The sequence below is a fragment of the Anomalospiza imberbis genome, chromosome 20 (genome assembly GCF_031753505.1).
Source record: "Anomalospiza imberbis isolate Cuckoo-Finch-1a 21T00152 chromosome 20, ASM3175350v1, whole genome shotgun sequence".
Lineage (NCBI taxonomy): Eukaryota > Metazoa > Chordata > Aves > Passeriformes > Viduidae > Anomalospiza > Anomalospiza imberbis.
The window spans coordinates 3,504,284-3,527,870 of record NC_089700.1 but is presented as its reverse complement, the minus strand read 5'-3'; the positions used below and the strand labels follow the sequence as shown (position 1 = coordinate 3,527,870).

Here is a 23,587-nt window from a genome sequence, read left to right as displayed (position 1 = left end):
TGTCAGAATAAGTTATGGTGACTAAAGTGAGTAATGCTCCTATGTGGAATATTCTCTAGTTGAAGTGATTTTATTGTTTATTTAAGGAAGAATGGATACTGTTATTTTCTAATACACCTTGTGTTACTTTAACACACTAACCTGGTGTTTATTAAATTCTAGTTTTGCAAATGTGCCTGTATGTTATTTCTGGAGATGAGGGGTGCACATGCTGAGGAAGAAGATATGGGTGCTCCAATCTTTGTTAAATTTGCACAGCTGTTAAAGTTGTGGGATTTTTTGTTTTCATTATTTTTGGTGAAAACAGAGTGCTTCTCCAGAGGTGTGATTGATATATATATATATATATATATATATATATATATATATATATATATGCTTTAAGGCTGAAAAATATTAATTGAAGTATTGAAAAGTGAATGTTGAAAGAATATGGTTTTCAAAATAATAATTACATACAAATTAAGACTGCAATTTTGAGATTAATAGATCCATCTATATGCTGCAAAGTAATTATCCCTCAGTGAAAGAAACCTTGTGCATTTTCTTGTACTCACTTGCCTCCCTTGTACTGCCAAAACAAATCTGCTTTGCATATTTTATTGAATACTACTGTTTATTTGAAAAAAAAAAAACAACTTTAAATCCTCACACATAAATATATATGTTTGTTTCTTTTCAGAATTACAGTGGATTTGATCTAGCATAGCTGCTAACCCCCCAGCTCCTCCATCCCTCCCATCTCTAGCAGGCACCAAGAATGTGCCTCTCGCCTGTGGCAGAGCAGATTTTGTACCAGTCAGCATCTTGAATGAGACCTTTATAAGAAAGCCTTTGTTTGGGCTGTGTGTGTGAGGTTCACTGCCCTTCCCAGCTGCCTCTTTGGAGGCAAATATTTGTCTCAATGGGCATCTCCTTCCATTCAGTGCAAGACATCTTTGCAGTGGTCCTTACTCGGTTTTGTTTCTCATTCATAATTCTCATTCTTACTGTCTTCCTCCTCATTGCAGTTTTATTTCTGGATTATGCCTCCTCTCTTCAAAGGAGCTAAACACAGGGATGCTGAAGTTGTATCAGATCTTAATATCCATGCCATTGGGGTTATTCCTGAGAGCAGCAGGGCAGTAGATTTTCAGGGTGCCAGATGCAGAGCTTGCCTCTCTGCCAGATCACAGCCCCAGTTTTTCAGCTTTGAACTTGCAGAGCTTTCAGCTGTTGTTTCCAAGTCAGCCATAAATCTCTGGGGCTCCTTCCTCCCACAGTGTGCTGCCAGGCAGTTGGCTATTGTCTGCAAAGTATTGCTTTTCCTCACAGGTACCTCTTCCCTCTCTGTTTCTGCCTCATCCTGCAGTTTGAAAGGGCTGTGATAAATCCTGCAGAAAACAGCTGCTTCATTGCTGTGCTCAATAATTTAAATTTTGATGTTGCAACGGGCTGGCTTTCACCTGATTGCTGACAGCATCATGTTTATGTAATCCAGGTTGCTTTGAGAAGCTCAAATCCCCATGTGGTAACCTAGAAATTCCATGTGGCAAGGCCTCACCATCAGTGAGAGCTGTGGAGGCAGCAGGCACAGGAGTCTTTGCCTGTGTGGCTGCTGCTGATGCTGCCAAGGGAAGAATCCCTGTCCCCTCTGCACAGGTGGCAGTTCCTGGAGGTGCAGCAGGTTGTGCATCCTCTCTTACCCGGTAGACAACTGCTGTAGGTGGTAGGGAGCAGATGTTCTGCACTGTCCTCCTCTGAGGGGAAGCTCTGATGAGCTCTGTTCTCCATCAGTGAGGTTCTGCAGTGTTATGCTTGGAGATGAAATGGCATTGCAGACCCAGAGAAGCTCATCGTAACTGCAGTGTAAATAGATGAGTAAAAACCACTGCACCAGGAGCTGACAGTGATGTGGCTGTAAGGGCAAGACCAGGCTGTCCTCCAGCTCACAGTGGAGGGCAGTGGGCTGTTGGATGGGGTAATATCATCCACCACAGATGTTTGGTGCTCTGAGCAGGTACAGTGTCTGACTGTCATCCCCACCTCATCCTCTGAGCATTGAACCAAGCAGTGAGCCAGGCTGCTCTAGTGCTCCAAGGCTCTTGCATAATCCCTGTGGCAGTAAAACCAGACCTTATTCCTTTGAGCTGGCACCCCTGTGGCCAGCAGCAGGGTTTTCCAACTGACAAAATCTTGGCTTCAAGTGGGCATTACAGTCCCCTGGTCTCAGGACTGCCCTGAAGTCTTGCCCGGGCTGGGAGGAGCAGAGCTGGTACCAAAAGTTTTTTTTTTAACCAGTCTGGTTGCAAGGCTGCGCTTTGAGATGCTCACAGACTGCACAACTTGCTGCCCCATCACAGGTCAGTGGCATCTACAGCAGGGGCCAGTGACATGAGGGTGAAGTGTCTTCAGTCTTGTGCCAGTGGCAGTTCTGCCAGGCTGGGGCACCTTTTGTTGCTAGGTAGTGCATGAGAAGTTTATTGATTGCCGTGGAAAGGGAACAGAGCCGGGATTGGGTGGGCAGATCTGTGCTGCATGTCAGGCTGTCTTGTGATGTGGTGATGCTTGAGGGTAAAAACCTCTGAAAATTAAAATAGAAAAGGAAAAAGACCTCTTGTAGGGCCATGGTAAAGCTCTTCTGTAAATGTAATGTTTTGCTCATTTCTCCCTTCTCCCTGATACAAGATGCTACTCTGGAATCTTCTTTTTTTTTTTTTGTTCGGTTGTGGTTTTAGGGCTTTTTTGCTGTTATTTTGTTGGGGTTTTTTTGGTTGGTTGGATTGTTTTTTTTTTGGTGTGTATGGTTTTGTGTTGGTTCTTTTGTTGTTAGTTTTTTTGGGTTTTGTTGTTGTTTTTTCTTTCCTCTTTCTGTAAAATCTAGTGTGCCTCCATTTCATCAATTAACTACTTGTCTCCTGATTCCCATGGCAACACACCAGGCTGTTGCATTTCTGAGTCCTTTGGCAGTTGTGGTGCCTGGCATGTGTCTTGGGAGCAGTCAGACCACAAAAGGGTTCTGCAGGGAGTAGGAATACATGGGCAACACTCACTGAGCACTGCTTCTCATGATGAACTGCTCTTCCCTTCCTCTCCCTCCTCCCCTTTAGATACAAGTTTCCTTTCCGCTTTGTTTCAGTTGCCTGGTGTTAAGAAATGAGCAACTGGAGTGCTGTGGGAGGTCGAAGGATGTGGAGGGAGTGAGGGGATGGATGGGTTCAGTGGATGAGGCTTAAAGATAGCACAAGGCTGAGCATGTTGTCAGGGATCCTGCAGGGAAAGCTATTCCTGCTGGTGCTGTGGAGCAAGTGCTCTCTTCCTCCCACTTCGGTTTCCAGAGCTTTTTTGAGGAGGGGTTTCTTGCTTCTCTACTATACAAAGCTTCTGTTTCCAAGAGCTGGAAGAATCCATGCCCTTTTTGCAGAAGCCCCTGTGCTTCAAGGGATTTTGGACACATGGCTTTCATTGACACGGTAACAAGAGCCCTGTGAACAGGCTGAAACTTCAGTTAAACTTTTAACCTCTCCAGCTCTTGGCTGGTAGGAATTTGGCTCCAAAGTACTGATGCCCTGTCGGTGTGGGTCCCTAAAACTGGTGGGATGAGTTTACAGAAAGAGCTCTAAGCACCAGGCTTGCCATAGTGGTGGCTAACATGTAGGCTTTGTGAAGGGCAAAGGGAAAGCAGAGACTTGGAGCTGGATGAGATGTGCATTTAGTGGATGCTCTGTGTGACTTTAATTTACAAGTTGTTGCTCAGCCCTGGAAGCTGTGACCTACAGGAAGCCCATTTAATCTGAAAAGAATGAGCCAGCTAATGAACACAATAGGGTTGTAAAGTTGGAAAGCCTGAGTGGAAGAGATCCTGCTCACTGCTTGTTGTGTCTTGGAGCCTGGTCCCAGTGAGAGGAGGAAGGCAGCTGCTGCTGTTGAAGTCCTGACTAGCAAGTGAGGTCTGTTCTGGACAGAGCAGCACGGGGAGATCCTGTTGGATCAAGCAGGAAGAGCCTTCCTCGTTCCTGGCTTCCAGGTGAGCTGCTGAGTTAGAGGCCTAGAAGTGACCTTCAGAGAGTTCCTGTGGCTTCTTGGTTGGCATCAGCAGGTACTGGCAGGGTTGGAGTAGAAAGTACCCACTTTGTTCTCTTGGGTGCGTTTCTCTTGTGTAACTCTTCTCGGTTTCATACCTGAGATCTGTACCCTTGGTTTGCTGTTTCTTGGAACTTTTTTCTTAGCGAATTTTTTGGAACTTATTTGGCATTTATCTGGGGAGTCTGACTAGAACAAGAAGACTTTTCTTCTTCAAAACAGCAAATCCAAGTGACACAGACCAATAGACCAGCTCCTTAGGTGCCTGTAGGCTGGAAAAGCTCAGTAATCTTTCATGGCAATCCTCTTGGGTGGCTTTCCCTTCAGCTGTAAGAGATATTGGAGAGTGGCAATGCCAATGTCAGGTCTCTGAGATCAGTGCCATCAGCTGCTCTCACTTTTGGGCTATCTTAAGGTACTCATGGGATTGAAGTCAAGTTATTCATTGCTACCATTTGCCTTCTGAAAGGTTGGTGACCAGATACCTACCTGGGAGGATCAGAGCTCAGTCTGCTTAGATTACTTGGGATGCTGGCTGGCCATCTAGTTAGTGGGTTAGTAAAACCCAAGAGAATTGAGTTCAACTTGATCATGGTTACTCTTGGCTTCTCTGAAAAGCTACTGCACCAAAGCCCATTAACTGCTCTGTGGTTATTATTTCATATGTGGGTAATGAAAGCCATGTAAAACACAAGTTTCTACACTGTGGACATAACAAACAAGGTGAACCTTCAGGCAGTTCCTTATTTACATCCTGTACTTTTGAATAATTCACCTCATGCTCAAGAATAATGATGTTTCTGCCTGCACTGCTCAGGAGCCTGGAATGAGATTGTTTCCCTGAGATGCAATTACTGTTGTTCAGCATACCTGCTTATCAGACAGGCACCTAAAATGAACAAGAGTGTGTGAAGTTCCACTAAAATTTTGGCTTTTGGGGGAAGACAGTGTTGTACCAGGAATCCAGTGAACTGTTCTTTATTTTTTTTGCTGGTCCAAGTCAGTTTTGAAGGTGTTTGCTCTTGCAGTGAAATACAGTGAGTCTAAATGCAGTTTTAAATCCTGCTGCATTGTTTGTTCAGCCTTGGGCAGCCTTCCTGCCTTTCTTTGCTTGAGCTTTGCTGCTGAAGGGTTTGCTTATCCCAGCCACATTGCAGAGGTGCTTGTGAGAGTTAGTGTGACCTGTATCTTCACCATTAACTAACACCTGAAATCAGGAACCATGCTGAAACTCAGGCTCAGTAAGACTAGGAAAACAGTTTTGATCTCTTCTTAATATAGTGGCAGAGGGCCCCAGATTTTATGTGCTTACAGTTCCCTGTACAGTAGGTTGAGTTTGGCTGTCCTTGACACAGTGGATACTTGTGCACAGAAGTGTCAGTGGTACAATCTTTGTGTGTTAGGGTGCTCTGCCAGGCACAAAACCAAGGTGTAAGTTGTGTTTCTAATTTAATTTAGTCTCCTACCTATCACAGACCTTGTTGGTGATAAACCCTTGTAGCCAGCTTTGGTTATTTAACTTAGAGTCTTCTTAAAATGCAACTTGCTAATCTGACTGCTTTACTGTCTTGTGCTATTAAGCACTAAAATGACAGTAATGGCCTTATTTTCTGCCTATGACTGTTTTTATAGTTCAGATGGATGGAGCCCTGTTTCCCTCACACTTCTTTTTATTAAAAGTCTTTTGTAAAGATCAAGAGCTCTAAGCATCCTTACAGTCTTTGGGTTTAATTTTTTTAAGGTAAAACTGCTTCTTGGATGTAATGCTGTCCATCTGATGGAGCTCATCTTGGTGTACTGTCCTACAAAATTGAGAGTGACACAAGCTTAAATGCCAGAAATTTGCCCAAAAGCCCCCAAAACTTCTTGATGATCACATGAGGTTGAGGAAACTTCCAAGGCAGGGTCCAGAATCCAGGAGAAGGCTCTCCCTAGGAGCTGACTGAGCTCTGCTGGGAGCTCCACGGTCTCTGTTGCCACCAACATTTTTAGCTGGGAACAGTATTCACACAGCTGGGGACAGTATTTACTGTCTTTCCTGTGCCCATCATGAGATTTTCCTGAACATTCCCCATGTGTTATGCTGTGCATGTCCTTTTTGGCTGATCTTCTCAAGAGTTGTTCCAGCTCCAGCCCACTGAGCCCAGTGAGCTGGTTGGAGAGACTTCTGTTCGTGAGAGGAGTTTGTACAATCACAACTTAATTGCTGCTCTCTCCTTGTTCAGATGAGGTTCAGACCAGGCAGAGGTGCTGCTTCCAGGGGCCCTAAACTGGTGGCCATAGAAGTTTGTCAAGTGTTGACTCTGGACTCTAATAAGAACCCAAGTGTCAAAATTGATCCCTCGTGATACACATTATTTAGCAGAAACTAAGTTCTTCATGCTATTGCCCTGGTGCTCTTTTCTTTCCTTTTTCCTAGACTTCTAGCAAAGCTTTGAAGTATCTTGCTTTGAGAGCTTTCATGTTTTTCACTCTTTCTAGGAGCTGAGCCTGATCTGTCAGGCCCATTACTTGTGAAAGGGCTGTAGAAGTGTTGGGGACTGAGCCGCAGCGATTGCTGAGGCTGAACAAGTTTCACAGTTCATTACACATAAGCACTCAAGTTTGGCTTGTCTCTGCAGCTGCTCAGGGTGTCCTCTGCCAGCCTTCTCTGGTAGCAAATAAAATTTTTTTTCCTGGCTGTGCTTTAGTGTTTTCTAGTTGGTGGCACCCAGAAACTTTCAGCTGAAAGTTGGGGTGAAGAGTCCAGGGAGCTTTCATTGAGCACAGGATATGTGGGACCAAGCCTCCTGCAAACACCCCCTACACCAGCTGTGTGGGAGAACCACACTTGGGACCTCAGGGCTAATGAGAGCTGAGGATGGCTGAAGGTCCATGGTATGTGACTAGCTGGATCTTATTTTGCAAGCTTATTTCCTTAGTTTCTGTTGTGGTTTCTTTTAGGGCTTTACTCAACTTCCCCCTTTAACCCTCAGAGTTTTAATGAAGTTCACATGTTCTTGTCATTTGTTGTCAGGGGCTCAGGCTGGAAGGCCAAATTTGGTGATAGGAGGGTTTGACAGTGGGGTCAGCAAGAGCTGGGTCACTGCTGTCTCATTTGCTTGGGTAGCCTCTATTCCCATTCACGCAGCTGTCACGTGTTTAAGGGTCTTCTTTTGTATTATGGGGAGTTTGGCAAATCAAGATTCTGCTGGAGAGTGTGAGCAGAACAGTGAATACCAGCATCACCTGCAGTTTTCCTTCCCCAGGCAGCAAAGAATTGCTGGAAGGCTGATGCTGGAAAAAGGGCACTCCTTATTGCCAGGTTATTGAGTTCCATGCACATTGTGTGACCCTGAAAGGCTGTGCATGAAGGTTTGTAGATGCTTCCTGTTTAAAGAGATGCTGTTTATACTGAACTTACCCCAGGTGTCTGCTTGCTGCTGCATTTGCTCCAGCAAAGGGCACAGCAGCAGCTGGGAATAATGGGGAATTTGTGGAGGCCACTGTGTGGTCCCACAGGAGCTGTTAGTAGGACACACAGTGGGGTTCTCATAGTGCCAAGTACTAAAACATCAGTGCCTCACACTTGATTAAAAAAATATATGTTTTAATTTATTTTTTTTGGGTAAAAGGATGACTTTGGCTTCTTCCTGCAAAGCAGCAGTTCATTGGGCTCCCTTTGGTCCTTAAGCACTTGCCACCACTCCTGTGCTTTTGAGCTTATCCACACTAGGGGGCTGAGGTGTTGTAAAGGGGATGAAGACATGGAGTCATTTCTTTATGTTCTGTGTGAGACCTGCAGAAACTGGGCAGCAGATGGAGGATCTGTGCAGATTAACACTGAAGAAGGTGTGTAAGTAATGGCATCACTCAGGTTTAATCTTCACAGGATGTACACCTGCAATCTAAGTTGCTGTGCCAGATGTTTTCTTTCTGTAAATGCCTTCTCCTGGTGTTTTGGCTTCCTTCTAGGACTTGTTCTTATACCAAAACCTCTTTCTTGTTGATCCACAGGCTCACCTTTACACAAGCAGGGTACCACATCCACCACCAGCGCCGAGAAGCCGGGTTCGAAGGTTGCCGAGGTGGGCGATGATTTCCTGGGAGACTTCGTGGTGGGCGAACGTGTCTGGGTGAATGGAGTGAAGCCAGGAGTGATCCAGTACCTCGGGGAAACGCAGTTTGCTCCAGGCCAGTGGGCAGGGGTTGTTCTGGATGAGCCGGTGGGTAAGAATGACGGCTCTGTCGGAGGAGTGCGATATTTCGAGTGCCAGCCGCTGCAGGGGATTTTTACGCGACCATCCAAGCTGACGCGGCAACCGGTGGCCGAGGGCTCGGGGAGTGACGCCCCCTCCGTGGACTCCCTGACGGCTCAGAACTTGTCACTGCACTCGGGGACGGCCACGCCACCTCTGTCCACTCGCGTGATCCCGCTGCGGGAGAGCGTCCTGAACAGCGCCATGAAGACGGGCAACGAGTCTGGATCCAACCTCTCGGACAGCGGGTCGGTGAAAAAAGGGGAGAAGGATCTACGGCTTGGAGATCGTGTGCTGGTGAGTTGATTGTGGGGTCCCCCTGGAATGGCAAAGGACAAGGATTTGTCCCCCTGCTGAGTGTTCCTGGTCAGCTTCAGGAGGAGACAAAAGGAGGACAGGGTTGGTGGCGAGGTGTGGGATGGAGCATGGTCTTGGGAGATGCCTGGGCCAAGTAGGCAGCAAATATCTGTGTTGCCCTGATTTTTAAAAGTGTTAAGTTTTCTTTTATAGTTCTTTTGGAAGTTTTAAAGTTCTCGTAAAACTTCTTTAGCCTTCTGATAATGTTTATATATTTGAGAGTCAGAGTTCCCACACAATTTCATGTAGAAATAGAATAGTTTATGTATTTCTCTGTGGGTGGAGAGAAATGATTGCTTGATCTTTGGACCAGTGTGGTTGGAGAGGTGGTAATTCCATCCTCCAATGCACGGTCACCTTTGGAATGCTATAAATACCAGATGTTTGAATAAAACTGGGTCTTTTTCTCTTTTGAACTTACCAAGCTTCTGTGTACTCATTTTGTGCCCAACAGCACATCTGCACTGTTATTTGGCATGCTGCGTCTTCTGGTCATGTCTGTCTTTCACACTGGTGCAGGAGAGCATGTCCCAAAGTACTTCTTGTATTGGACAAGTCCTGAAATGTAGAAAGATGTCAGAGAGAGAACAACTGAAATATGAGGGAAATAGAAGCAAAACAATTTATTATGTTCTAATCTAGTGATACTCCATAATGGAGTGTATTATTTGTGCTCCCAAGGAATTTGCAGCAGTATCTTGTTGTATGTGGCCGTACATAGTCTGAAAGGACTCGCAAGGATCTCTCCTGCTGGTTGCTCTTTCAGGTGGTTCAGTTTTCTTATGTCAGATGTGACACAAACTCCTTTCCTGTACAGAAAGGAACCTCCAGTAATTTTTAGAAGATGGCAGGACTTTGGGAGAGATCACTGTTGTGATGGATGAGTTCTCCACATCTGATTTCTGTCATTATTTTCATTATTTGGAATAGACTACTTGATGACTAGGCCAAAATGCCACACTTGTACTAGGAATGAGTTACTGGAAGTTTGCCAGCTAGTTTGTCATCATTTGTGTCCTAGCAAAGGAGATGGAGAAGGGAAAGAACGATATCAAAGACAGGAAGACTGAGTTCTGTCCTGCAGCAGTGTAAGAGAGTTCAGTTTTGTCAGTGTGTGTGATACATAGTGTGATATCAAATACTGGAAGAGCCAAGCCTTTGAGCACAGATCTCTTGTGACTGTATCCCCAGAAATATCTCTGCATCTGAAAGGTAAAGGTGACTTTGACCAACAGCCATGGCAGGTTGCAGAGGGTTCAGTCTTTGCACACCCTGGATGATCTGAATCCCATTTAAAGGTATCCATGTGGTGTTGCAGCTGGTTCCAGTACCAGCAGAGTTGTGGGGGAGGGCAGACAGACTGGACATCTGTTTAATGACAGGTGTTTGGTAGAGCTGGCTCCACAGTCTGTGTGAATCAGGAGTGTCTGCAGGGACTGTCAGAGCCAGTCTCAAATGTCCTTTTGGGACTAGTGTTGCGTTGTCCAGTAGTTTTCATTTTAGTTAGATAAAATCTAAGCAATGTAAAGTTGGTTATTTTCAGAGGAGGGAAAGTGAAGATTGGTTCTGCTTGTGCTCACTGGATGATGCTTAGTAAACCTAGTGTGAATATGTAGGTTTGTAGAGTTGAGAGAGTTTTATTTTCTCAAATTTTCCCCAGCACAGGAGCTGACACTTGCTCAAGGGTCTGTCTGCTCCCTGATTTCAGTCGAGTCAGCCTCTCATCCCTCCCCATCCCTACTGGCAGCAAAGCTGCTGCTGTCCCTGCAGTCCCAGGACAGGCTGGGCAGGGAAAGGTGGCAGCACTGTTGTGTTTGCACAAGCATTGATGCACAGCAGTCACACATGGGGGAAAATGAACCTGAGGACCTGCCCTCTTTTGATGAGTTTATTCCCATTTTCTCCTTTACCTCTTGCAGGGAATGGGGGAGTGTTCAGGTGAGAACTTGAGGTTTTTACAAGCGACAGTCATAGAAGGCAAACTGCAAACCAGAAAATCTATGGTAAATCTGTCTTTTTTCTTTCTGAGCCAGACAAGCAATGGAATGATGTTCTCCAGACTTGTTTTACCCCTATTTTCTCCTGACCATAAGTTCTCTGAGACAGGACCTGTTCCATGAACACTCTGCTCACCTCAGTGGGGCTCACACAGAGTGAATTTTGGCATAGCCACAGAATACAGCCTGGGAGCATCTCTCCCCTGGGCTTCGGTTGAATTGTGTTTTGGGAATGGTTTGGGTTTTTAATTTTTTTTTAATGAGGGTGCATCCTTAAAAGCCTGCCTTCCCTGCCTGTTAATTTATCCATCTCAGATGTTAAAGTTTGTCTGTGACTGGTCAGTGTAATAAATAGCTCCAAAAGAGTGAGCCTGGATTAAGCTTAGTCTCTCACTGGTTCTAGCAGGAATGCTCAGCTTACAGAAACATGAGGAATTGTTTGCACACAGTCATAGGGATCCAGGAAAAGAACAGATAATAACAAGAAGAAATAATTTGCTGTTATGGTTCATTCACATGTGCTTGCTTTGGCAGCTTTTATTTTACTTATGGGAGGTGTCAGTTAATCATGTTGGGCATTGGAACACATAAACAATAATTCTGAATTAACCTGAGTTGCCTCATATCCCTTGAGCAAATCTTTGCTCATCCTCTATGGATTGGTACAGTTTTAGTTGTTTTTACGACTCTCAGTGTTTCCTTTCCTGAAAGAGTGTGTTTTTATTTGAGAGTGGCTTTTAGATGTATGGGATCCACCAAAGGCTTTTCAAATGAGGGAGGACATGTTTTCAGTGATTGCTTGGGATGGAGCACAAGGTTGCAGGGAACCCTTCCAGGTCAGCCAGATGGACTCCTGGCTCTCTGCAGTCTGGCCACTTCCTGGTGATAAAGCCTTTCTTTAACTTCATTAAAGTCCATTATAGCTTGAAGACATTTTTGCTTTTCAGTTACTTTGTTCCAAGACTCTCTCTGACTTTCCAGCAGTTGCAGAAAGTAACTTTCAGCTTTCCATTAGAAGCTTTCCATTAGAAGAGTTAGATAATATTTGCCTTTGGCACTCTGACTTTTTCCCAGAGATGTAAAAATTGCATTAAAGAGATGAAAAATCCTCCCTAATGTTGTAGAACTCATCTCTTGAAGTCTGGCAAATAAATGTGGGACAATTAACCTTTGCTTTAGTGACAGCTGAGCTTCCTGAAATGGGATAATTGCTGAAGTTCTGTTTATGTGAGACTGGCTTATTGCCTTTCTGTGGGGAAAGAAGGGCTGGAAACAGAGCAGTGGAGCATTTTCTTCCTGGGAGGAATTTCTGCTTGGTTTTTTGCCTAAGAAAATGTATTTTGCATTCTTTGTGGAGAGTCCTTCTTAGCAGCTGAACTCATTCCCCTTTAGATGGCATTGCTGTCTGAAGAAGTGGGGGAAGTAGGTGGTTTTGTTATATGTCATCCTAAATAAAAAATAATTTAAACTAAAAAAAATCCTCTTAGAATAGGTATTCTGCCCTTCAGCCATGCTTGTATTTCCTAACTGGAATTGTGCAGCTCAGCATTGAAATGGAGTGATAAATAAGTCTGTTTAAGGACCAGGGTATATCCCAGTGGCTGGTTCAGTTGCCGAGGGGTATTGCCCCAGTTACCTTTTGGAGGGATGCCAGGTTTGTGATTTTTGCTGGAACTTGCAGGTCTTGAAAGCCAGTGCAAATGCTGGAGCAGCAGCACTTCAGCTGGGCAGGGCTGAAAATGGATCCTGGCCTTCCCCTGAGCGTGTGGTTTCAATCATCTTGTCTGTCTGCTGCAAACTGCTTTTGCCCGCAGTGTGTTGCAGCCCCTGGCTCCTGGCAGATGACAGAAAGCACTCATGAATAAACAAATCAAGTTCTTTTTTCAGTATCCCCCCTGCCTGTCCATGCCACAGCCCTGCTCGGCCAGCCCGGAGCTGCAGAAAGCATTGAACCTCCTGAGTGAGAAATAATTTCCTGAGCAGCTCCCTGGGCAGGAGAATTGCAGCCTAAGCCCTTCTCCTTGGGCAGAGACAACTCGCTGCTCTGCTGCCAAAATCCACGAGCTATTTCAGTGCCTGAGACTGAAGCCTCACTGCTGGAAAGGCGTGCAAGGTGTCATGAAGGAAGGATTCCTGCTCTTTATTTTCCAGGTGAACCATTGGAGCTCTCCCAGCTTGTGGAGTCCTAGAGATGCAGCAGTGCTCCTGTGTGGCCTTTTTCAGACAATCACCAGGCATATTCGCTTATTGCTAACCAGGCAGAAAAGAAGGAAGGATCCCATTCTGTATTTCTATCAAGGCAGGATTCTTAGCATTCCACTGCCTGCTTAGAGCTCCAGCAATCGCTGTGTCATGGCTAGAGAGTGTAGCAGAATGGCAGTGTGGGAATGATGGATCTCTGTCCCTATGGAAGTTTGTGACAGGCAGTGGGAAGTGCAGTGTTCCAGCTGTTTGCAGGATTCAAGAGACAAGAAAACATCTAGGACTCCTAGCTGGAGCTCTTTCCTCACTATATGAGATTGTTGCTGGAAAGGGGCTTTTTGTAGGAGTGTGTAGTGTCAGGATAAGGGGGAAAGGCTGACAGAATAGGGTTAGATTTGATATTAGCAAATATTCTTCCTGGTAAGGGTGGCGAGGCTCTGGCACAGGCTGTCCAGGGAAGTTGTGTCTGCCCCATCCCTGGAAGTGTTCAGAGCAAGGTTGCATGGGGCTTGGAGCAACCTGGGCTAGTGGAAGGTGTCCCTGCCCATGGCAGGGGGTGGAACAAGATGAACTCTAAGGTCCCTTCTAACCTAAACCATCCTGTTTCTATGCAGTGAAACAAAGAGGGAAATAAATAGCCCAAAACAACTGCCCTGCCCTGCTGCCACATTAACCCTTAGAGGGTTAATCTGAGCCTTAGAGGGTTAATGTGCAGTCTTTGTGCACACCCTCCTAACCATTCATTTGGGCTGAGCCACTGCCTGGCCCTTGTCTGCTGAGTGCAGTATCTGAAGTTAAATAGGAGCTGTAAGTGGACTGTGCTGGAGCAAACTGTGTTAATAACACGGGCAGATTTGGTATCAGAGACAGCCCCAGGAGGGGATGCTGTAATTCCAGGCTTTCCTCTTCCACCACCTCCCTAGGATATTATTTTCTCACTGGTGCCTGACAGACAAATGCACAGAAATGTCTTGCATCAGCAGTGCTGTCAGACTCATCGCTGTGCAATGCTGACTTGTGCTGTGGGGATGGGTAGACACAAAGATGAGTGGTTGGATGAAAAGAAACTATAAAAATTCCTGTACTTCACATACGGAGGGCTGGCCTGTAATTCCTGGCTGTCTGTTTCTCCTCTTACCTTAAAAGCCAGTTCTGGCATTCTCAGATGACATGGTGTTTATTCAATCAGATAAAGCTGCTGATTGCACATGGAGGTGAAGTTGTATTTACAGATAAACCTGACCACAAGCCAGTTCCCCACCTTTCACCAGCTGCTGAGCACTGCCCCTGGCTGTAGCTGGGACACAGCTCCAGTATGTGATGGCCACATTTACCCCCCTTGCATTATTTCAGGTGATCTGTAGTAGCTGGACCCACAGCCTGTGCCTTTGCCAAAAGCACCCTCTGTAAATCAAGTATTGTATGGTGATTTTCAGTGCTTGGAAGAGCTAAACTGTGTATGATGGGAAAACAGCTCCTGCTTCTCTCAGCTTGGGTGGAAATAGGAACCTTTAGTGGGTGGATGAGTATGGGGAGGGGGAAATAAACCCAGCCATTCATCCCCAGGGGAAAGGATGGTTGCTCCAGTTTACAGGCTGGATAGAGCCTGCAGGTACAGCTCTAACCAGAACAAGCCTCACTTGTCCAGTAAAGGTGATTACTAAGTTCTTGTTGGCATCATCCAGTAACAGAGTGCAATAAGCTGATGTGCTGCACACAAAAAGTACTTGAAGGTCCTCAGAGTGAGAAGCAAGTGTCCTGTGTGTGCTCTTTTCCCCCACCCCCTTCCTTCCTCTTTCCAGAGGTGAGCAGCAGGAGAGTCCCACGGCTCTGCTGGGGCCCAGCACGGGACACAGGAGAGCTCTGCAGAGGAGGTTGTCTGTGTGCTGGGCACTCTGTGCTCCCACCCCCACCCTCTGGTCAGCAGCCCTGTCTTGTGGAAACTTTCAAAATCAGTCTAAATGGGTAAATTAGTGTGTTAAACAGAAAGGACAGTGTTTTCTCTGGATTTCTGCATGGGAATTTGATCAAGCAGGTGTCTCAGCTATTGCTGACTCCTGAATGTGCATGACATGGTGGGAGACAGTCCCTGTTGGCCTGAAAGGCACAGAGAATTTTATTTTCCTCTTCTTCCTGAGCAGTGTTGGAGTGTATTGCAAGCAGAGCAATGCCCACAGGCCATAGGTTGAGGGCAGCTCCCAAGAGGTTCTTGCTTAGAGCAAGAAACTGCTGTGGGATGAGCAAAGAGCAGACACAGGCTGGAGGGGTTCTACTCACAGCAGCCAGACTGAGATCTGTCCTGCTGCTAATCTGGTAAATTGTTTAAATGATATGTTAGCTCTGTTGAAGGCAGTGTCAGGAAGGATTAGCATCATTGTCTTTTCAGCCCTAGGATACTGGTCTGGATCCCATTTTGTCATTTTGATGGGAAAAGCATAGTAAAATGTGATGTCATTGATACCCCAATTAGCAGGGAAGGTGTGTGATGTCCTTCCATGACTGCATGTTGCTGCTCTGACTCACCAGTAGATACAGTCCTGCTAAATATCCTCTAAATATCCTTGGCTTCCTTTTGTTGTGAAGGTCAAGCCCTACCTAGACTGTCTCTTGAAACCACTGAGGATGTTTCACTGGAGAAGGGACGAGTCAGCAAGATGATCTTTGATTAAAGGCATGAAAAGGGGGGCAGAGAGCTTCGGTCTGGAGCTGAATGTTCCAGGAGCTCCAAGGTCTGTGGCTTGGAGGCTGCTCAACTCCAGCTGAAGAGGAAGGGCTACCACAAGCTTGTTTAAACTTAACCTTAAGTGTTTTTACCTGAAGTGGAGAAACTTGGAGTGTTGACACTGGTCAAAATAATCTCCAAACCAAAAAATCTAGTATCACTCTAAACCAAAAATCTAGTATCTAGTATCACTGTGTGAGTGTTGTTTCCATTTTCTGGAACTTCCAGAAAGAACTCTTTTTAGCTGCTTTATGCTTGGTTTTTGTTGTTGTTTTTCCCACAACAACTATAAAAGCAATATTATATTTGGTAAAATCCCATTCTCTTGGACATGAATAATCTCAGCAATAGTTTGGGTAAGGTAACTGTTAAAGGCTTCTCAGAAAAGCTTTGGGAGTTTTGTTCATTTTTGAGTGGACCTTGTCAACTGCAGAAGCCATGACATGTCTGAGCTGAGAATGGTGCAGCCTTGTTAATTCTGTGCTGTCTCAGGCTTTAGCAGAGAGAGGGGTTGTCCTCTCCACTTCGTCCTCGCTTCACTCCAGACACTGGGCATGTTGGAGATGTGGCTGTGACTGGCCAGTGGGCCAGGCTGAGACATGCAAACAAGTTCCCTGTTGAGAATTCATGACTTGGAGTGGCACTGATGCCAGCATGGGGCTGGGATGTTCTGGGTTGAAATCCTCTGGTCTCCATGCCATAGGAGCCATCCATGCTCAGCTGCTGTTCACACCTGGCTTACGGAGAGTGGTATCCGAGGGATGGCTCTGAGCTCCCGTGACTTATGCCATGCCATTACCAACTTCTTGGCTGCCTTGTGTCCTCTGCCAAGGTGATACCTCTGATTTATTGAAGGGTTTGATAGAATCAAACATTCTGTTCTGATGAGACCATTTCATACACAGACACAACCTGCTGACTGGCTTCCTCAAAGCATTATTTATTTTAGCAGCATTAGCTGAACAAATCTGCATGTCTGAGATGGGAGAATTTTCTGGACTCTCCATCCATCAGAGTTCTTGCATGCCTGCCAAAAGATGTGAAGTTCAGCAAGAGGCTCAAGCCGTGGCATGCAAGTGTGACAGCCTGATCTTGGCTTCTGACTGCACTGCCAGCTGGACTGTGGGGAGCCCAGGCTTTGGAGAGCAGATGTGTCTGCCTTGGCTTGGGGAGAACGTGGTGCTGATGGCAGGGTGTGTTTTAGAGAGGGTGGCAGAATAATTAAAGCTCCAAAGTGAAAATAGAATACACTACTCTGGAAGGAGGGAATCATGTGGCAGTTCAGGGGAGTTTTGGACCTGATCTGTGCTTAGAGTTTTCTGACATGGGGCTTTTGGGTGCGAGCGTGACCTGCACTCTTACTGCACAGTTTTAGTGTTGGCATAAATAATATGTGTACCAGGTCAGTAGGGGTAGTGTTTTTACTCTCTTGGTTGGAAAAAAAGTTTCTCAAATGAATAATACTGATGGGGACATACCTGAGTGGTTCTTTGTGTGGGTGGAAGAGTGGGACCCTGCAGTAGGTGCCACAGTCACACTGATGCAGGGAGCTCACTGGATCTTTAAGGCTTACATGAGACTGTCAGGGTCATATGGCTTGGTAAAGGAAATATCTGACTCAACATCTGGAATTAAAACTCAATAAAAATAAAATTAAGGGGGCACACCAGCAATGGTAAGTTCCTATGAATTATTCCTATGATTAATTGCACTTATATCGAGTTGAACTTGCAGCTAAAGAAATGTATTAGAATGGCATTAAATCATTACATTAATATTAAGAGGCTAAATCTGTATAAACTCAAATCAATCAAAATAGGAACCAGCACTTAACTGTGAGTGTTAGGTAAAGAACTCACTGTGACTGTTCAAATCAGTAACTTGCCAAGTACCTAATACTGAAATTGAATTATCTTTTTACTCCTGGGCACAAAGCAGAACCAGAATTTTTTCTTATGATCCTTTGCCTGCTGGCAAATATTTTACTCTACCCTGTAGCAAAGAGAACAACATCCCCAAAGATTTTCTTCCATAAGCAGCAATGCTTTGAATCCCTAGTGAGAGAAATTCCAGAGAACTAACTCAAGCTGTATGCTGCAACCTCCCAGGATTTGAGGTAGGACCCAGACTTCAGAGCTGTGCTGTTTAGTCCATAAAGGTGCAGGTATTTTTAGTCTAGGAAAACTCTTTTTTCCTTTACATAAGCAATTTTTAGGGATTTAGAATTGATAAATCTAACATTCCTCCCCTGAAATACACAAACCCAGAGATTTCTGCATTCAGCTCTCATTGTTTTCTGTAGGAAAATATACTCTGTTGATACCTTTTAATGTTCAATTTAATATTAAGAAAATTAATAACTGCAAATCATTCAGGATGAAGCTGCACATTTAATTTTAAACTTCTTTTTAAGCTTTCTTCCTTGAATTTAGGTGTTAGCAGAGATAGGCTAAAAAGGTTTAGATCATATGCTGATTTACTTGAAGTATGAACCTTTAGAACCACCCTCCTCCTCTTCTATCTTCCTTTTCTCAGCCCAAGTGTCTAAGTGGGAGTGTTTAGAGCAGAGGCAGCTGCTGCTCAGTGCCACACTCAGAGCCATGATCACAGCACAGCTCCCAGGGTTCCTGGCTTGCCCTCCTTGACTCTCCTCAGTAAGCTGCAAACTTTAAGAACTTAAAGTGTAAATTCAGGAGGAAAAGGTGTGATTTATTCTTATTTCTCTGTGGTGGGGGAAGAAACCTGTGCTGGAGGATGCCTGGCAGTGAGCTGAGCCCCACTCCCATGCAGTTTGTCAGCACTGCTTGTTGCTGTAGGCAGTGTAGATAAAAGTGGAACACCTCTATTTTGAGCAGTTTCTACATCCTGGGAGCAAGCTGAGGAGCAATGAATGCTTTCCTGGCTCAGCTGTCCTCTTGCTGTCATGTCCCAGTATTGCCCAGAACTGCTGGCTGAATGAGCACAGGGCTGAAAACCTGCCAGTGCAGGTCATGGTTCTTCAGGCAAGGCAGGTATGAGCTGTGCCTGCAGGGCTCAAACTCCTTTGTGGCCTCACAAGTAACTTGGTGTAATTAATTAACACCTTGAAATATGTTTTCGTTATATTTACTCTGATATTTTCCAGTCAGGCAGTCCCAAAATCACTTTGTAGTTATTGGAAAGACAACTTTAGTGCTGGGAGAATTTGGTGTGAGAACTATTCAATATTGTTTCCATTTTTTGCAACTCCCAACAAATTTTAGCTGCTTTATGCTTGCTTGTTGTTGTTTTTCCCAAAACAACTATAAAAGCAATAACATCTTATATTTGATAAAATATAAGATGTTATTGCTTTTATAGCAATTAGATAGATAGAACTTGTGTGAGAACTGTCTGCTGATTTCATCAGCTCTGAAACAGAAAATACAGATGTCTGTCCCCCTCTCTAAATACCTGTCCCAGCTTCAGTCCCCTTGTGTCAGTGCTGGTGCTGTGTGGCAGCAGCTCTCTGGCCACAGAGAGCAGGCGAAGACTTTCCCAGGCATTGTTCTGGGAAGTCTGTGAGAAGATCAGAGAAAAGAATGAGAAACAATTCTTTTCTTCACTTGCTGCACCGGTTCTTGTGTACATGTGGAATGTGTTACAGAGATGTGTTTACCAAAGGGTGATTTCTTAATTAACCAGTAGTGATAGTGTTTTCATTAAAGGACCAATCAAGTCCAGCTGTATCATATTTGTCTCTAAAAACAATGGGTTTCTTCATAAAAATAGAGATTGCTCAGCCTTCTGTGGATCACAGAGTCTGTAATAATTATTACCTGGCTGGAGCCCGTTACTACAACAGTGCTGCCATCTCTAATTCTCTTACCTAAATATCTTCAAACATCTTGTCTCTGACAGGTCGGTGGCACAAAGACAGGAGTGGTGCGCTACGTGGGAGAGACGGATTTTGCCAAAGGAGAGTGGTGTGGTGTGGAGCTGGATGAGCCCCTGGGGAAGAACGATGGGGCAGTTGCTGGCACAAGGTACTGTGTGCTCTGAACCCCAGCCCGGGTCCTGCACACCTCCTGGGCTGCCTGGGGGGCAAATGCCATCAGACCTGGGAGGAGAGTTAGGGCTGTGCTTGGTTGGACATTGTGGGCTGGGAGGAAGTGTCTAATTTTGAGTCTTTTAGGTTTTCAGATAGCCTTGCAGGGAGATCAATACAAACTTCATCACTGGGCCATTTTAAAGCAGGATCACATAACTTCTGTGAAGGAGGAACCTGAATTGCTTCAGGAAACAGGAGAAAGTAGGGAGAGGAGATAACTTACAGTGGGATTTAATTTTTGCTAGAAACTGATTCTGTTGATTGTATTAGCTCTGCTTTCTCCCACACATTCCTGTCATAAATTTTCTTCTTGTGCTATAAGTTACCCTGTCAGAGCTACAAAGACAAAGATTTTACTTTCTTTTCTCTTCAGCTTAATGTTTTATTCTGTTCTTTCTGGGAACAAATTTCCAGAGAACTGAAAGAATAGTTGGTGCTTGTTTTCTGTCCTTGTATTAATTCTGTAGTTCAACAGGTGTCTGCTGATTGATCTTGATCTTACCACCTCTGACTCCCTAGGCACCTCCACTCTTTTTTCCAAAAAAGACCTTGTTAGTTCCTATAAAACTAGGCAGGGACATCTCACAGGCTTGCTAGGGAGCTCTTTCTGTTCATGTGGAATGACCCAGGCCTTAGATCTTAAAACTGGTGGTGTTCAAATCTGAATTATACAGCAGCTCTGACCGTGCTTCAAATACAGGTGCAACTGATTCCTTGTCCTACACAAGTTCCTTAAGTGGGAAATACTGTTGGTTTCTTGGAGGTTCTGAAGGCAGACTGACTTTAGAGGTGAGATTTATCTTTCACACAATTAACTAGGTTGGAAAAGACCTTTGATATCATCAAGTCTAACATATAACTTTGAAACCAAGGAGCTAATAGTTTCTGCCTTGTTAGATCTCAGGTTCTGTAATAAAGGTTTCTTGTGTTGGGTCGGCCTTTTGTCCAGCAGCCATGTGCTTTCTTTTAAATTACGAGAAAAGCTGTCTTGTTCAATGTCAGGGCAAGAAAGCAGTAAATGATTGGCAGCAGATGGCTGAGTTTCAGCCTGTTCTCAAAATAAAAGAACCAGGATGGCAGAGAATAAATCATGGAGTGAATGCAAGTCCATGTTTTCTTTATCATACAATTCAAACTATCTGGAAGGTTAATCTTCATGGTGCTCAGAAAGTATTTATTGTCTCTGTGCATATGGAAGGTGTGAAAGGCAGATGTGAGTGTAGTGCTGTCTGCCTCTCATCCTCCTACCTCTGTTGCTGTTGTTTAAACACCCAACTTCTGGAAGTCATCTGTCCTCTGAAACTGCTGCGTCTTGGCCGAGGCTGTTCTGGTGTGTGCCCTGTCTGCAAAGGCTTCTCCTTTGTTTCACACTGTTCAGAGCAAGGCTGCAGCATTGTCCACATCTGTCCCTTCGAGCCCTCATCCAGCCTTTGATTTTCTTGTAGCAGGTGCCCATTTAGCAGCAGTGGTTTGGAGAAGCTAACATAGTCAAACCAACTCCCTTGGCACATGTAGGCACCCCTCAGTCAGCATTCCCTGTTTGCTGTGGCAGCATGGAATTCTTGAGGCTGTCCTGATCTTGCCCTGCCAGGATCAGCCTGGGCAGAGGCTGTCCAGGACTCTGCAGTCTGTGCTTTGGTGATGGTTGCCATCTAGTGAGCATTGGTCAGCAAGCCCAGCACTGCCTGCTGCAGCTGCAAAAGGAGAGTGAAGCCCAAACTGGAGCTCAAGGCACCGAGGCTGGTGGAAGCAGTAGAGGTAGCATGGAGCCTTTGGTGACATTGTCCACCTTTGCTGTCATAGGCAACTCCACCTGTGTTGGTGGTGAACTGGCTAAAATTTGTCGTGGCTTGTTGGATTATGTGATTTTCTGACCCAGAGATAGGGCAACAGAGAGGCATTTAAAAAACTTTTATTCCATTTTTAGTCTCATGTGAAGGGTGAGACAATAAGATGTTATAATTCATGCTATCACAGTCAGAAGCCAACTATCTCCTAATTACAATACACTGTAAGCATTTCTTGGCTTATCAGCTTTTGTCACACCATGCTGTAAAAGCTTTAAAGCCAATCATCTAAACTTATCCCTCATGGATATTACTACAATGCATCTTTCATACTTCTATTTCTCTAAAGTATCTAATCTTATTTGTAAGGCTATCCTTTAAAACTTCTTTCTAGTTCTGTCTCTCTCTTAACAATGTCTGTCCTATTCCATGGCATTTCTAAGCCAGCATTTCTCATCTCAAGGTTTACATACAGATGCACACTGTGTGAGTCTCCTGTCAGGCTTTGAGAATTCTCTATAAATTCATTTCCCACAGTGGGTTGCTGATTTTCCTGCAGGTTCAGGTGTGGATATGCAGCAAGGGAGGGCCCTAGGGCTGGGCTTTCCTGGCAGCTGTGGCTCTTCAGTGGAGGCTGCCTGCAGGCTGTGGGTCAGTAGCAGTGGCCCAGGGGACGGGGTATCACTGTGGGGGAGCCCCTCTGTACATCAGATGGTGCTGGTTTGCACTGAGGTTTGCTGCATCTGCTTTCTTGTCTGCACAGGAGACTACAGAGGTGCTGCTGCTGGTTTGGTGTCAGTTCCACAAAGCCAAGCAAGTTCCATGTACTCATCTCTAGTAATTTAAATGTTACCTGCTTATTTTACTGTTCTCCTTTCTCTCTCTGCTCCAGTCAGAGTCCTTGCTCACTAAACTGCCCAGACCTTTTACTTTTGCATTTTTTGTCAGCCTTGGACAGTGAAGATTTTTCCATCTATTTCAACATTTCCTGTGCTGTTTTCCACCTGCAGTTTGCATTGCCATCACAGCTCCACTTTTCTGCCCTGTTTCCTCTCTGTAATGTGAGCACAGAGCTCCTCCGCACTCAGTGAGAGCAGCTCTTGATTTTCATGTAGATTTTTTTTTCTACCAAGTGGTTTGGACCCAATTCCTGCTTCTGAATTATAAAAGTTAATTGCAACCACTTTCGCTCTGGACTGAAAGAAGATGGGCAGACACAGTGATGCAAATTTGAACTTGCTAAGAGCTGTCAGAGGCTTTTAAGGGAATTAACATGTGGGATTGTTGTGCAGCCACCAGTACCAGTCTGTGCTTACAGCAGGCAGAGCTGTGGAAGGGGCTGTTGGCCTGCCTGTGCCTACTGGAATTTGGGAAAATGATGCTGAGCAGGGCTTTGGCAGGTTTTCAAGAGGTCAGCCTCTGGTATGGCTGGTTTTTAAAACCCAAGGGCCTGTGTTGGCAGGAAGTCGAGGAGGCTGAGAGATTTGGGGTTGTAGAGGGGTTGTTTAAAGTTTGTTATAGAAAAAACATGGATCTAAGCTGATGTTTAAAATTTAATTTTATTCTCATCTGGCTGAAGATCAGGCTGTTCCCTGGCCTCCCAAACACAGGGGTCTGCCTGTGACACAGCTGTATGGCTGCCAGCACTTAAAAATAAAAGGGAGTTGGGGAAACAGCTGCTCACATCTGGAGAGAAAACTTGTGCTAGTAGAACTGGATTTGTGTAATTTAGTTATCAGAACCTGCTTTTTTATATTAATATAGGACAGATTGTTTTATGACCCAGTATTCAGTCCTATTCTTGCTGGGAGGCCTGGGAGAAAGCTCTTAGAGGAGTTTTTTGTGTTGGCTGCTCCCCTGAAACTAGGGGAACACAATGCTGGAGATGATCTGGTTTTTCTTGCTGCAGTGCAGCTGGCCAGCAGCAAATAAACTTTGATTTATGCTGGTCAGCCAAGGCCCTGAAGGAGTTTCCAGGGCTTGACACTGACTTGTGGCTCATTTTTATTCTGGAAGAGGGGTCTGGAGAGACAGAATCATTGGGCTCACTGCAGTTGTGGAAGAGACCGTGCGCAGTAATTATTTGATCCTCTCTTTTCCATCCTTTCATCTTTCCAAGTTTGTTTGCATAGGAAGCGGTTTCTCTGCCACCC

General features: G+C 45.0%; 1 protein-coding gene across 3 annotated transcripts in view; it reads left to right on the top strand.

Moving 5' to 3' along the window:
• CLIP2 (CAP-Gly domain containing linker protein 2) overlaps positions 1-23,587 on the top strand; it is a 62,554-nt gene that overhangs the window by 12,076 nt on the left and 26,891 nt on the right. For all 3 annotated transcript variants that reach the window (XR_011005392.1, XM_068210177.1, XM_068210176.1), the window contains exons 2-3: positions 8,059-8,597; positions 19,458-19,582. Coding sequence is in view for 2 of the 3 variants with exons in the window: in XM_068210177.1 (XP_068066278.1) it covers positions 8,059-8,597; positions 19,458-19,582 (664 nt within the window). In the remaining variant the exon portion in view is untranslated. The remainder of the gene's footprint in view (positions 1-8,058; positions 8,598-19,457; positions 19,583-23,587) is intronic.